Source organism: Canis aureus, chromosome 33 (genome assembly GCF_053574225.1).
Source record: "Canis aureus isolate CA01 chromosome 33, VMU_Caureus_v.1.0, whole genome shotgun sequence".
Taxonomy (NCBI): Eukaryota; Metazoa; Chordata; class Mammalia; order Carnivora; family Canidae; genus Canis; species Canis aureus.
Window position 1 is genome coordinate 24,382,162 of NC_135643.1, and position 15,549 is coordinate 24,397,710.

Here is a 15,549-nt window from a genome sequence, read left to right on the forward strand (position 1 = left end):
ACAAGGTCAGAGATAGATAGATCTAGATTTCACATTTTTAAAAATGTTAGCAAGTAATTTAACTCTTCAAATCCTTATTAGCACCAACAAAATGATCTGCTGGCCAAATATGACCTGTGTGACCTGACAAGCTTCCTACAATTATACATTCAGGATGACCAGGTAGGGTGATGAGCTTAAGGCTTTGGGAAGGAATCAAGGTCTTTACCTCTCCCCTTCCGGGAGCCACTGCTGGCCCCTTACTCCCAGCAGCGACCCTGACTGATACTGTTCCCAGCCATCACCCAGTGCCTGAGTAAGTTCCTGTTTTGCCCACTTGCCTAGGCTTTCTTTGATGACTTAACACAGAGGAAATGATCATTATAATAGCTAACATTTTGTTGAATAGTTACTGTGTGCTATCAATTTCTATGCATCATCTAATTTAGTCTTCATTAGCTTTATTTATTTATTTATTTATTTATTTATTTATTTATTTATTTATTTATTATACAAGCGGGGATGGGGGTAGAGGGAGAAGAGAGAGAGTCCCAAGCAGACTCCATGCTGAGTGGCGAGCCAGATGCCAGGCTTGGTCCCACAACCTGGAGATCACTACCAGAGCTGAAATGAAGAGTTGGACACTTAACTGACTGAGCCACAGAGGCTCCCCATATTACTCCCCCCGCCTTTTTTTAAAGGATTTTATTTATTTATTTGAGAGAGAGAAGGTCGGGGAGGGAAAGGGAGAAGCACACTCTCACTGAGCAGTGACCTGACGTGGAGCCCCATCTCAGGATCCTGGGATCATGACCTGAACTGAAGGCAAACGCTTAAGTGACTGAGCCCACCCATGAGCCCCTCTCACTTTTAAAGATAAGCTAAGGCACAGAAAGACTCAGTAACTTATTTGCAATGTCAAACAGCCTACTAGTGTGCATCTGGAACTCAAACATAAAAGTAAGTCTGATTTCAAACCCACACCCTTAGCCGCTATAATCAATTAGGATGTTTTGGGCTATAAAATCCGAATACCTGACTACAACTGGATTAAACAAATAGGGTCTTATTTTTCATAAGCAGACCAGTGTTAGAAGACTGCAGGGTTAGCTCAGCAGTTTAACATCTCTGACATCCCCTGGTGTTAACAATGTGTCCTCAAGCTCACAAAAAGGCTGTAACAGCTCCAAGCATCGAGTCCTCACACAGCAACTTCTCAACTGCACCCAACAGCAGAGTTCTTCCTCAGATCTCTTTCTTGTCAGGCAGGAAAACCTTCCCACCCCAAACTCCACATCAAGGGTCAACTTGTGTTTCATTCACCAGAATTGAGTCACATGCTTCACCCTAGACCAATCATTGGCAGAGAATAAAATTAGTATAACCAACTACAATTCAGTCCCTGGGGCTGGACACAAAGTTGCCTTTATTAGCAGAGAAGAAGGGGATATGGCTGTAAAATGGCCTGGCCCATTACGTCTGCCTCAACCATTGGGAATATGTGAACTGACTCTCAGGATCAGGTAAATTTTACAAAAGCCCTAATGAGTAATAGTAACAGAGTAAGAACAAGAGGATTGTTCTCACGTGGATGATAAGCCAGGAAATGATTACTAGTACTCAACCAGAAATTTCCATGAACCTAACATCCCATTTCCCAGGATTTCTGGGTCACTTAATGTTGCTGATATCATTTGTACAGCACTGTACTTTGTACTATGTGCATAACGTGCCACAAGTTGTTGCTCAATAAAACCTTTGTGAAGGCTGAGACCCGAGCTAAGGGATTAAGCTGCATTATTGTTGCCAATATTTTTTTCATGGCAGGATTCAGTAACCTGTGTCTAAGATATAAGGAGAGATAGTGATAAAGCCTGACACAGTGATGCAGTCCCTTTATTTTTGCAGAGCCCATTCCAGATTTGGCCTCTACTCAAGGGCTCAAAGACAAATCTTGGCAGGTTGCCCAGCCTCAGCTTAACAATCACAAGTTCAGAGTCCAGCCTCACTAACTACCTGGTCTTGTGCTTTTTGTTTCTTCTGCATTAACTACAGCAAGGATCTTTTAAGACTCTTTTCTCAATTGAAAAACATTTTTTTTCATTTGTTTTTTATCATGTTATTTTTTTTAAGATTTTATTTATTTATTCATGAGAGACACAAGAGAGGCAGAGGGAGAAGCAGGCTCCCCATGGGGAGCTCCATGTGGAACTCAATCCCAGAACCCCGGGATCACAACCTGAGCCAAAGGCAGATGCTCAACCACTGAGCCACCCAGGTGCCCCGGGCATCCAACTCCTGATGTTGACTTGGGTCATGATCTCGGTGTGGTGGTATCACACTACTCCTCCCTCAGACTCTATGTCAGCATGGGGTCAGCTTGAGATTCTCTCTCTCTCTCTCATCCTCTGCCCCTCCCTCTTGCTCGCTTGCTATAAATAATTAACTAATTAATAAAATCTTTAAATAAAAATAACCTGTGTCCTTTCTTCCACAAACCTCCCCTTTTCCCTTCTTAGCCTTTTATTTCTGGAACCCAGGACCACCCTGAAAAGGACTAACAGGATGAAGGAGGCTGGCAGCCTATTCAGTTCCTGTTGAAACCAGCCAGATCCTGTACTTCCCTATAAACTCCCCAGGCCCTACCTGGGGGTGGCAGTGGTGGTGGGAGGGCTCAGTTTTTGAAGGCCATAGCCTGCTGCAGTCTCTTGAGCCCCACAAAGCAGTAAAGCTATTGTTCCTCTTTATCCCAAATTCTGTCTTTGAGTTATACTTTGGCCCTGAAGTACAGAGGTTGGTTTTTGACAACACCCCCACAATGGACAGTAGTGAGAACACTTGTCTGCCTTTTATCATCGCGATACCCCCAGTGACAAGGACAGTGCCCGCTGCTCAGGGTGCCCTCAATAAATCCTTAGTAAATTAACAAGTAAATTCTCAAGTTAAACAGTCTAGAGTCAGAACATAGACGTGCCTTAATACTGGTTTTTCTCTGTGCTTTTAGGGTCTTATACACTATCACTGTGGTTGATGCTTTCTGTTAAGTCTCTTAGAAAACAAGAATCTCTCCATTCACTTCAGGCTATTACTAAATACCCCCCTGCATGCCCCTTCTGATTCTATGTGCTTAATGAATTGATAAGATTGCATTCACAGGGCTTATTTTGAAATGCTTTGAATTTCATGCACAAGAAATGTCTACTTGTTTTTCTCCCTAAATCTTACCAAGTTGGGGAATAAATTTCATGTGTGAGAGCCCAAGAAACTCTTCCTTCTGTCTCAGGTCCCTGTCACTTTGGGAATGCATGGGAAAGTCAGCTTTATTTCTACTGTGTTCCAGTTCACTTTCATTCCAACAGAGAAAACAATCTTCCTTTTTATTTTCTAAGTGACTTCCCATGGTTTGAAAACCTCTCACAATGAAAAGTCAAGTAAGAAAAAAAAAATAAGAAGAGTTACAGTGAATGTGAATGAGAAAATTACCATTTTTATTGTCCTCTTGGTTCTCAAATGAGAAGATGGAATCCTGTGAACTGACCTCTCTTCATCTCACACTCTCTGGAATGTGCTTTGCATCCAGCATGGCAGAAGGACCCCATCCTTCTCTTTCCATTCTCTCTGTTAATGTTTGCATAACTACTAGCAGAAAAGTCTTCTCGGAAGTCCAAAGCCAAGAGTAAATACATCAGACTCTAACCCAGTATGTATGGCAAAATAAAATCTATTTAAATGGTAGTGATGACTAAACACAGTGCCACTCATGAGCTGTGGAAGACAATGCTACCATTGTCTTATGGAAATAATGTGTATACAGCACATTGTTCTCCTTGAATCAGTTATTGTCAGCACATATTTATGTCTGTTCATTAATTTATTCTTCCTTTACAAATTTTCTGATATCTTTCTCGCCTCTTAAAAATATATCTGGAGGGGCACGTGGGTGGCTTAGTTGGTTAAGTGACTGACTCTTGATATCAGCTCAGGTCTTGATCTTAGGGTGGTAAGTTCAAGTACTGCACTGGGATCCACTGGGCATGGAGCCTACTTTAAAAAAAAAAAAAGTCCAGAAGACATTTGCCTTTAAATTTCCTTTATTTTTACTCCTGCCTCATGTATTAATTGGGAAATAATGATTATGATGTTAAACAAGTTACAACCACCAATTAAATAGCACTTATTTTGTTCCAGTTTAGTCCTCACAATTACTTTGAAGGTTAGAATTATCTCCATTTTACAGATGAGAAAAACTCCAGTTTAAGCAGTCACCCAAGCTCACAATAACCAATCAGCCTCACAACCTGGATTCCAATCCATGTCAGTGTGGCTAGAAGCCCAGCCCTTCCTAGGACAAGAGGGTCACCCCCCAGGATGATGCATGCATTCACAGAGTCCTTACTATGTGCCAGCTCTGGGCCTAGCCCCCTAGCTCAATTTCAAATTTATTCTTCAAAACAAACTTACAAGGGGAGTGTACTTAATCCCGTTTCACCATAAGAAAACCGAACACAGAAGCTAAGTAACTTAAGAGCTAGAAAGGGCAGAATTGTGATATAAATTTTGGTCCATCGATTTCAAAGCCCACCTCACAGGGTGCCTGGCCTAGAAAATTCTCTAGTTTAATGGAGACAGGATTTCAACATTGACAAGAAAATTGTGTATTTATCAACTAAGAATCTTCTGAGTTGTATCCCCAAGTCCTAGGTTTTCAAAAGACTGTTTTTTATATATTGAAATAACTGAGGAAACTCATATATTGAAGGAGAGGCCTGGATTGCATGCATTTATTTTCTTTTTAGTCACTGAACCGTGGCCTAAACCTTCTCAGGTTTAAAACCAAATCTATATCTAATTAGTCTTGATTTTAAAGCCAAACTCTCATTGCCATTCCATTCCATAACCAATTCCATGATTCTTCCCAGAGAAAACCCATCAAATACCTTAATCCAGATTCTTCAAATTCTCCCAGTTTATCAAATAGAATAAAAAGTTGGCCAGAGCTAAAGGGAAGTTAATGCCCAGCACAGTATTGGACACAGTTGAATGTTTATGGAGTGATTAAATAAGCCACAGATGAAATACCATGTTGTCAATGCAATTTATATAACTTTTAAATTTTGATACAGTTTCAAATTTATGGGAAGGTTGCAAGAGCAGTACAAAAGAATTTTTACATATCCTCCACCCATTAACATTTTGCTCCATTTGCTTCATTATGAAAGCAATTTATAAACGATCATGCTCAATAAAACAATTTTATAGCAATTTATAATCAATATTAGTAAAAATGATTTAAACCCAAGCTAAAAAAAGTACAACTTTGCTGCCAGGGTTAACAAATATAAATCTAATCAAATATAAATCACAGCCTTTGTTTTGAATTGGAAAGTTCATTGGATTTTGCCCCATCTATAACCCACACATAATTATGGGTGACAATGTTAGGACACCCAAGGGTGACCACAGTGATGTCCATTTCAATGTGAGCTTATTTTTCAAAGGAGAATCACTCTAAATGGCCTTTGAAAAAAGAAGCTGTTAATGCCAAAACAGTATTTGTTTTTGAGAGAGAGAGAAGTGTGGGGAGGGGCAGAGGGTGAGAATCCTAGGCAGGGTCCATACCCAGTGCAGAACCTGACTCAGGGCTCAATCTCATGACCCTGAGATCATGACCTGAGCTGAAACCAACAGTGGGATGCTTAACTGACTGGGCCACCCAGGCATCCCAGTCAAAACAATATTTTATAACAAAACCCACAAATGAAAAAAGAATCCTACCCAAGAGAGTAATCAAATGGCAGCAATCAATGCCTCAAACTTTCCAAGAACAACCAATACAACTACTACCCAGAAATCCCTATCTATTGTGACAGCTGAATCTCCATTTCCTCAGAGAATAACAACAAAGCAGCCTCATTTTGATAATTCACTATTTTTCAAAGCTAACTGTAAGAAACCTACATGACCTCACAACCTTCCAAATTTGGCTCCACAGACACTGCAACTGTCATGTTCCTATGATTTCCTGACAAGACAACGTGTGGACTTCCTTTTCTGGGTAGGAAGAGGTGTTTGGGTTATAACTGGGTCATGTGGCACTGGAGGTGTAGGGGGAGGGCTAAAATCGCAGTCCTGGCACAGAGTGAAGAACAACCTTCACTGACAGAACACGCCGTACAAACTCTTCACAGAGAGATGAATCCGGCATGTGGTAGCAGGCAGACACATCTCCTAGCTGCTTCATCTTCTCTCTGGTTGTCTTCAGCTCCAGCCAGTGCCTTAGAAATGCTTTATTCCAGTGTCCGCTGAAAATACAACCTGTAATCCCTCAGTAAATATCCATCAGGGAAGTCACACGAAAAGATTGCTCTAATTCACTCTTGCTGGTGGGCTGCCAAGGGTAAAATAATACAGTCCGCGTCCTTTCAGTCATGAGGAAACCATTGTCACTGAATCTCCCAGGGATGCTTCCTACATCTAACCAAACAAAGGGAGCGACAGCAGAGGTTTCCAGATCAAAAGCAAATGTGTTACCTTGCTGAGAGATGACAGCCTGAAAGAAAAAGATAAATTAAGTGGACGATGAGACAAGACCTATCTATTCTGTGCACAGTGCCGATCAGGACATTTATGTGAGCCAACAAGGAGCGCATCTCCAAGAGCTTTGGCTCTGCAGCTGCCAAAGTCCTATATTCCATGCACTGTGTCAGATACTAAAGAATACGTGGAAATTTATTTAAGGCTGTGGGAAATTACCAAATTGTAATCTCCAACCACGTGTAGAAATATGTAGCCTCCAGTTATTAAGGAGAATATTTCACAAGACACTCAAAGCTTTATATCTGTTAGAGTTTTTCTCAGGGGATCAAGACAGGAACATTTTGGCCTAAGCGCTGGGAAGTTTCAATGACTTTCTCAGGGTATAATGTGGAGCTAGCTGTGGAGCACAACCATGGAGCTTATCTTCTGGAAAGATCCAGCAATCAAGACAGCCACCTGCCAGGCATTTACAAAAGCTCTGTTAGAGCTTTTTCTCTCTGATTGCATAGCACCATAAAATCACATTGTTAGCACTTCTAACGCGTGTGAATCCCATACCATATCAGCAAAGGAAAGTGCAATTTAAACCCTGTCATTAGCTAGCCAATTAGCACATGCTAAAGGTTGGGCTGTGCCCCAGAGGGTAGGGGTTGTCAGGTTCTCTCAGTGTGAGCATGCAGCTGAGAGTGATCTGGTATTTAAAGCTGTGCCTTTGACATGAAACGTGAACCCTCAAACGTGCAGGCATGCCACACCATAGGTCTGATGTTGGACGTGATGTGTGGCATAACAAATTTCAAGGCGCAACTTCTACTCTATGTAATTCTGGCCTTACACCTCATGCAAGATTCTGAGTCATACACAAGAAACTGAACATTGGAGGAGACAGAAAAAGAATTTAACAAAATGTATTATTAGGTATCTCTCGGAGTTTCAGAGATTCGGGTCTGAAGCTAGATGTTAAACTCCCAAATCATGCTGCCCAGCTGTTCGGTGAAGACCCTAAAGCAGTCACAGGCGTGCAATTCACATCCAGCCTGCCAGGCTGCCAGGGAGACCTCAGCTACTGTTGCTCAAGGTCAAAGCCAGAAGGGACACTGGTGCCTGGTTCCTCTTACTGCCTTCTTCGGACCTGAAGTCTCCTATCTATATATGACCGCAGAGCCTGGGCTCAAGCTTGTACCCTGGCTTCAGGGAGATATGGTAAACAACTTCCTGGCATCCTACAGGGATAGCACACCTAAGTGCCTGGCCTATGTTAAGCCTGCAATAAATGTGAACTATTATCACTATTATTATATCACTTTAGGAAGGGCAAGTCTCATTGAAATCCAAATGAGGTAGGAGGAAGGAACAAGTCCCACTTCTCTCCCACACCTATTTGCCCCAAGGTAATGAAGGTCTGGTTTAGGAAACAGAAAAAGATTTTAAAATCCTAAATCCTAAATCTATCTAAATTTATCTGCTGCTATATACACTTTTTTGGTTTTGTTGTTCTTGTTTTTCTGGAAAGAAGCTGTGTAAATGTATGACATTCCCTTCATAGCTGTTACCCATCAGTTGTTACAGATGACTTACATCTCAGTCTGTGAATACTTTACTATAAATTAGAGAGAGATGTTTTCATTTCAAGAACTGAGTTTTAATATGATTATTTCGAAGTCAATGCCGAAAAAACCTCTCTCACTTAAGCATTCTCAGTGAAGTTCAGGTATAAAACAAATTTAACCTTCCCTAAAAATAGAGAATAAAACTTTCTAGAGAATACATTCAATCACCATGTATACGGAAAAGGCTAGGAAAGGTTTTCAATCAACTAGACAGATTGCAAATTCTCCAGCCGCACTATGTTTGTAACAACACACCCTGGTCATCCCAGTTTTTTTCTTGGCAATTATAGGTTTGGTGATTAAGCTACTTTGAAGCGATAAGTCAAAGAGAGTAGAGGGAAATTTTTAAAAATTCATAGACTATACTTAAAAACTCAGAGTGCTTCTGCTGGGGTTTCCTGGCCGCAGCACGCAGCACGCTGCTCCACTCTCTACACAGATTTGGTCACTTGTCAATGCAGCACATGATACTTCAGGGATGAAGCAGTAAAGCCCGAGGGTGGGGCGGGGGGCAGGGAGAGCAAAGCCTGGAATGCGGTGCAGGAGCAATCCAGGATGATGACTCCTGCTGCCTCTTCCTGCTCTCCTCCAGCCCACTGTGCAGGGGTCAAGGGACAGCAAGAGGGGCAGGAACCCTAAACTTTGACAAACACTGAATTAGAAAAAAAGTCATTTGGGCTTTGCTTCTAGAGGGAAGAGACTAATATTCCCCAGATCCTAGGTAAACTCGGCACCAAGGAAAAATCCTGCAAAATGCAGGATGTCATGTACCTGCCCCAGGAGCAGGACAGCTTGGCAGGGGCCACTGTGACCCCAAGCCCACCAGTACTTACAGTGATTTAATCACTTACAGTGATGTGCGCCTTGTGGAGCCCCACGGTCTCACTCAGTGAGGACAGGAAGTGATAGTTGGTTGGGCTCGAAAGTTGGCTGTCAGTTGAAAGGTAAAAGGAAACCACACAGCTCCGGCGTGTACAATTCCCACAATTCTCCAACAATATAGGCACAAACTCCTCATAGAGGAGAACAGCTTTCCCTGCTTTCATGACAAAATACTTCGTCTCAGAGGAGCACAAGGGGTCCAGGGAACTCCACGTGTGGATTCTCACCTGGGAGAAACAAGACAGAGCAAAAGCAAACATTCTTGGTTACTATTTTTTTAAAAGAGAATAACAGGTGAAAGAAGAGCAGAACTAGTTAAGAGACTGAACCGTGGGTTTAACCCCAGCCCCACTTAGTACTAGTTTTGTAATGGACCAAGTTACTCAACTTCTCAAAGGCTCCCTTCTTCCATGTAAAATGAGAATAATAACAGCACTAACTTCACAGGCTGTTTTGAGAACAAAATAAAGTAATCCATGGAAGACGCAGGACCTGGTGCACTGTCCTTATTCCATAACCGTGACCTATTTGCAGTGTCCCCCGAACTGTAGCCTGAGACTCTCTGAGTTTCAACCCTCTTTTCTTGCCTTGCATTATTTTAAATACAGGTGTATTTTTTCCATAGACATTCTGAATGCTTTTACAGATTTTCACTTTAACAAACCATTTTTTAAGGATTTCTTTCTGTCAAGTTTAGGGCATTTCTAGCTTCTTGTGATTATGTAACCTTATATTCTTAGTGGCACTTTACAGTTTATCATCATTTGCTTTCCTCTCATTATTTTATTCACTACCCATTGAAACCCTTTAAGTTAGGATGATGAATGAAGATATGATATTCACAGATGAGGAAAACAAGTCACCAGGCATTGCACCTTAAGGTCAGAGGATAAATGGCAGAGTTTTCTTTATTTTTAATTTTTTTTAATAGTAGAGTTTTACCCTGAATATACAAGTATTCTGAGTCCAAGGACAGCCTGTTTTCTGCCACAGGCACTAGAAATACTTCAATACAAATTAATTTATCTTTTCTTTTTCCCAAAAGAAACACAACCAAATAACTACAGAATAAAACAAAACAAAACAAAACAAAAAAAAAACCAAAAACACCTCTCCCTCTGCCTTAGAGAGAAAAATCCTCCAAGCAACTTACAGTGAGCTTCGCCTTACAGTCAGAGCTCAGGTCTGACACACCATAGATGAAAAACAGGTCTTGATCCTCAAAACCCACTGGCAGCAGTGGGGCGAAGAAATGCCGAGCAAAGTAATGAAGCATCTTCCACTTTCCTCCGTACTCTAAAAATAGGCAAGTTAAGAGATGGGTAGGGTCAAGTCATCAGGGGCATCTTGCCCATGGGCCAGCTATGTCTGACTTGTCATGATTCTAGGGACTGAGCAAGCAGAGAGAGTCAACAGGAGCAGGAACCCATGTTCACTGAGGCTTCGGGGGCATTTGGGACATTACCTCATGGCACGCTCACATCTGGGTGAGGTCAGCATTAACACCCATTTCGCAAAGAGGAAGGAGAGGCTCAAGCAGTTAAATCAAACGTGCCACAGGCCGTACTCTGAGCCCAAACTTGACTCCTAGGCAGCACTTTCTCATGCATAATTCGGCTTCCAAGAGCTAATATACCAATACACTTGCATCTACTACATGCAGATGAAGAGGGAAATCAGTTGCAGGGCAGTAAAAGTATTACATATATTTGTAACTGTAAGAAAATATCACAATTGTATAAATAATATTATAAGTATTCATTTATAAGAGTTACAGGGAGGGGGTGCCCAGGGGGCTCAGTCGGTTAAACATCTGTCTCGACTTCAGCCCAGGTCATGATCTCAGGGTTGTGAGATCAAGCCCCATGTCTCAGCTCAGTGCAGAGACTGCTGGAGATTCTCCCCTTTCTCTCTCTGTCTCACTGTCCCCCCCCCCCCCTCGTTCACACACACTCCCTCTCTTCCTCAGATAAATAAAGTCTTTTAGGGATGCCTGGGTGGCTCAGTGGCTGAGTGTCTGCCTTTGGCTCAGGGCATAATCCTGACATCCTGGGATCGAGTCCTGGATTGGTCTCCCCACAGGGAGCCTACTTCTCCCTCTGCCTAGGTCTCTGCCGCTCTCTCTCTGTCTCATGAATAAACAAAAATCTTTTTAAAAATGAAATAATAAATAAATCTTTTAAAAATACAAAAAATAAGTTGAAAAGAACATAGTAATATTATAATAACTTTGTATGGTGATAGATGGTAACTACACTTATGGTGAGCATCTTGTATAGAAATGTCTAATTACTGTATGGTACATCTGAAAAAAACAAACAACACACTTGGAAAAATAAAACAATTAAAAAAGTAACAGAAAGCATTAATTAGCACTCAAACTTTCCTTCCTTTTTCATGAGCACAAAAGCCTCTGAGTGAAATAAAACAACTATTGTCACAAATACTATTGGCAAGTCAGCCTGGAGGAGCACATCCAAAGAGATGACAATTAATGACAGTTGCTCAGATACAATTAGAAGCTTTGAAGAACCTCTGAATTCTGTGCCCTGTTGGCATGTCTAGTATGCTAAACACACAAACCAAAAAATATGTTAACATGCCTCTATTTCAAAAAGATCTTTCCCACAAAGTACTGCATCACGGAACAACTTCCAGAGAGATGGTAGGGAGGAGGAGGAGGAGGGTGAGGAGGTGTGGTGTGGAGGGAGTATCATGTCCAGAATTCACAGTGCAAGCTGTCGAGATGGACAAATGTGGTTTGAAGTTCAGATAGAACCAATTTCTTCAGGCTTTCCAAAATTTCAACTGCAACCCTTACTATTGGAGAGGCCTTTCATATTAGATCTATAAAATGAACTAGAACTTATAAAACTGACCTTGAAAATGGGATTGGGGTACCAACCTCCGTGCAGTCAAAAACCCACAAGAAACTTTTGACTCCCCCAAAACTTAACTACTAATATCTTACTGTTGATCAAGCCTTACAGATAACAGAAATAGTCAATTAACACATATTTTGTCTGTTATATGTATTCTATATTGTATTCTTACAACAAAGCTAAAGAAAATATTATGAAAGTCAGAAGGAAGACAAAATGCATTTGCAGTACTGTACTATATTTACCCTAAAAATCTGCATATTAGTGGACCTGCACAGTTCAATCTCATGTTGTTCAAGCATCAACTGTATTTGGAAAGTTTTCCCATAAATGGAAGATGGCTCAGACCTGAGGTAACTTATATACACTATATACACTCACGTGTGATACCCATTACAGGAGAAGAGATTTCACATGCACGGCTCCAGCTTCACGGCCACACATAGAATATAGGAGAACAGCAATTGAAGCACAAGGTCTCACTGATACACATACTAGTTACTAATCAGTGACAAAGTATAGATGTCAATATAATACCCTGCATAACTGGGGGTTATTCTGTATGTTGGTAAATTGAACACCAATAAAAAAAAAAAATACCCTGCATAATCAGCTCTAAAAATGCTATGTGATTTCTGGCTTTTCCACTAGCTCTGTAACTGTCCGAGTTTATGAGCCAAGCAAAATAAAATGTCCAGGTGGATTTCTGTATTTGTAAAATTCTAACTAAAAATGAGACCAATTTTTTAAAAAGAAATATATAAGAATCTATAGATTCCAAGCAGCACCATTTCAGAGGAGAAGAGGTGACACATACCTTCCCCACCCCACCTGCATACACTATAAGCACCAGATTCATTGAACCAACGAAGTAGAATCAAACAGAGGCTATGCGGCCGCCCAGAGCAGGAGCAGACATAACATACCTTGTCACACCTTCTCCCTGGCACCTGTTTCTTGTAACAGCTACAAGAAGATGGTGACCCTCTCCACAGAGACACTGTCCTGCGAGACTTTAGACAATGAATGCTTGCTCTGCCATCATACTCCTATACTTGGGTTTACTCACCCTTTCTAAAGGATTCATTAAAATCATCTCAGTACAGTCAATTAAGGAAAGATTTACAAAGACTGGGCTCTCCCAGTTGTCAAACCAAACTCTGCTTCCACGACCTCATCCACATACAAGATGGCAGGGTTAGGGTCCAATGTTTCTTAATGGTATCTCTTTGTCCAGTTTTAAGCATCCCAGAAAGCCTACTCCCCCCAGTCTACCCCTGATTCTCATTCAATATTCTTTCATCTGGTTGCTGTCAATAAAGAGTTTGGTCAGAGAAACTTGATCAAAACTCCAATTTACTGCAAGAGGTGATTCGGCACACTGACCCAAGCACACGGGTAACGGACTCCTTTGGATTTGTGTCCACAGCTAGTTTGAGAGCCTCACTCAGCAAAGGGGCTTTTTCACTTTATGGCTTTGCCTCACTTTTGAGTCAAAATTCTTGTTAACATTAACTGACCTTTGCTTCAAATCACCGCTAGTGAATGTCAAAGACTATTACTCCTTAATTTAAAAAAATATTAAAATAGAATAATTCGCACTGCAGGCACCATGCCAGTCATCTTCCTACTGCCAACTGAACTGCTGCAACTGATAACCCTTCCTACGTAGATTTCTGACTCCACTACCTTTCCCCCTCAAGAGATAAACAGGGCAAAAATAAAGATGACCTTCTGGACCTAAAGGGAAAGGACATATTTATTAACAGTCAGCGGGGCCAGCCTTCCACTTGGTTGAATTCTTCTAAATAGAGGAAGAGAGGCTTAAATGAATGCTTCTTTTGCCTGGAAAGTCTTCCTAATTAAATTAGAAATGTTCAGCAATAATTATAAGACACATGGCTGAGATCTACATGCATGAATCAACCCTCTTCATTAGCCTGCTTTTATGACTTTGCACAGCCCAGAACTCAAACTAAGCTGCCTCTAAGGCTCCTGGGGAAACCAGGCAGGTGGGCGGGGTGGCCGGGCCCCAGTTCACAGGCTGCAGGAGGACCCCTGTGAACCCCGCTCGGATTAATCTGACCCCTCAGGCTCCCAGCGTTCTCAGTGCCTCTCTGCTGGGGAATTGCTTTCTCTCTCACATGCGCACAAAGAATGCTGCAACACTTACCTAGAGAAGCCCAGGAAGGAGCCTGCCAGATGTCATTCAGCTGCCAATAAAGGGCGCCCATGGTGTATCCTTGCCCACGCACTATCTCACTGCGGCTGCGCCGATAGAATTCAGTCTCTACTTTGACACACTGGGCCTGCATCACCTGATTCAGGGGAAAACATTGAAGCACAGGTGTTACGGTTTGACCTTAGTGTCTGGATCTGAGAAAACTGCAGGCTTTTGGTGTTTCTTAAAGCAGGTTGGATAAATTAGAGAACCTGATTAGCGTTACAGCTACCATTATTATACTAGAACTGGAACTAGACCCTCAGCATGACAAGAGTGTTGTCTACAACGGCTGATTTGTTTGGGAGTCTTAGTGTTTCGTTTATCGTAACACTGGGTGATGGAGGAAACAGGACGGTATAAAAGGTACCTTGCTAATGATACTGTAGGCAATGATGGAAAACACTTTTATTCCAGAGTAAATGACACATATAGTCTAACACTAATTTTTTTTTCATAGTGATGGGTTTTAAAAATGTATTCATAGCTACTAAGGAAAAAAGTTTTATTAGAAAAAATTCTACAGGGAAAGTAACATTATGCGTGTGATACTGTCCAATCCCTAACCCCTTTTTTTTTATTCAAGCAATTGTTCTTATGACTTTAGATAACGTAAAAATTCTTATGAATGTAATTCCTCCATTATAGCAGAACAGATGTTAAATTGGAGCAATGAGACAAGTGAATTTAGTTCCTATTGAAGAGGCAGTAAAGAAGTTCATGCAGGACTCTTTTTTTTTTTTTTTTTTGAAGGACTCTTAATTATTGGCAACATCATTGAAAACTCATTCTTTCATTGCTGCTGTTATCATACACTTTTTTTTGTGTGTGAAGATTTTATTTATTTTATTTTAGAGAGTGTGAGCCGGGGGGAGAGGCAGAGGGACAGATTCTCAAGCAGACTCCACACTGAGCACAAAGCCCAACGCAGGGCTCAAGCTCACCACCAAGACCTTCCCAGGTCTGACCCCTGCATCTCACTGGCCTCCAGTCCATTGCTTCTGGCTCTCCATGCTCACGCCACCTTGGCCTTTCAGCTCTTCTGCATTCTCTGCTCACCACATGGGTCCCCTCTGGCTGCCAGCTTCTGCCCTCTTTTTCTCTTTCCTCTTTTTTGAGGCCAGTCATCACTCCTCAGCTAGGCCTCTTTCCCCTGCTATCCATACTCCTAACATTGCTCACCTCTCCTTCTTAGCACTTATTACTGTTTAAAGTTTACATTTACTTACATGACTCTTTACCTGTCTTCTACGTAAGTCAACAAGCTCTTCCAGTGTATATCAGACTAGGAAATTAAGTTATCTATTTCAGGCAAAAATGAAAAACTTCTAAGACAAACCCATAATCTATTAAACAGTCATGGTTGCACTTAGTTAGATCTAATCCAGAGGACAACTACATGTTTTATGGATAGAGGTAGAGGTGACCTGTGTTTTTC

General features: G+C 41.5%; 1 protein-coding gene across 1 annotated transcript in view; it reads right to left on the reverse strand.

The window, feature by feature from the left end:
• Window positions 1-4,052: 4,052 nt before the first annotated feature.
• The window catches only part of MANBA (mannosidase beta), a 115,151-nt gene continuing 103,654 nt past the window's right edge, over window positions 4,053-15,549 (reverse strand). Inside the window, exons 14-17 of the mRNA XM_077882147.1 lie at window positions 14,064-14,208; window positions 10,162-10,304; window positions 8,978-9,235; window positions 4,053-6,529 (exon numbers count right to left, since the gene is read on the reverse strand). Coding sequence (XP_077738273.1) covers window positions 6,305-6,529; window positions 8,978-9,235; window positions 10,162-10,304; window positions 14,064-14,208 — 771 coding nt within the window. The 3' untranslated portion in view covers window positions 4,053-6,304. The remainder of the gene's footprint in view (window positions 6,530-8,977; window positions 9,236-10,161; window positions 10,305-14,063; window positions 14,209-15,549) is intronic.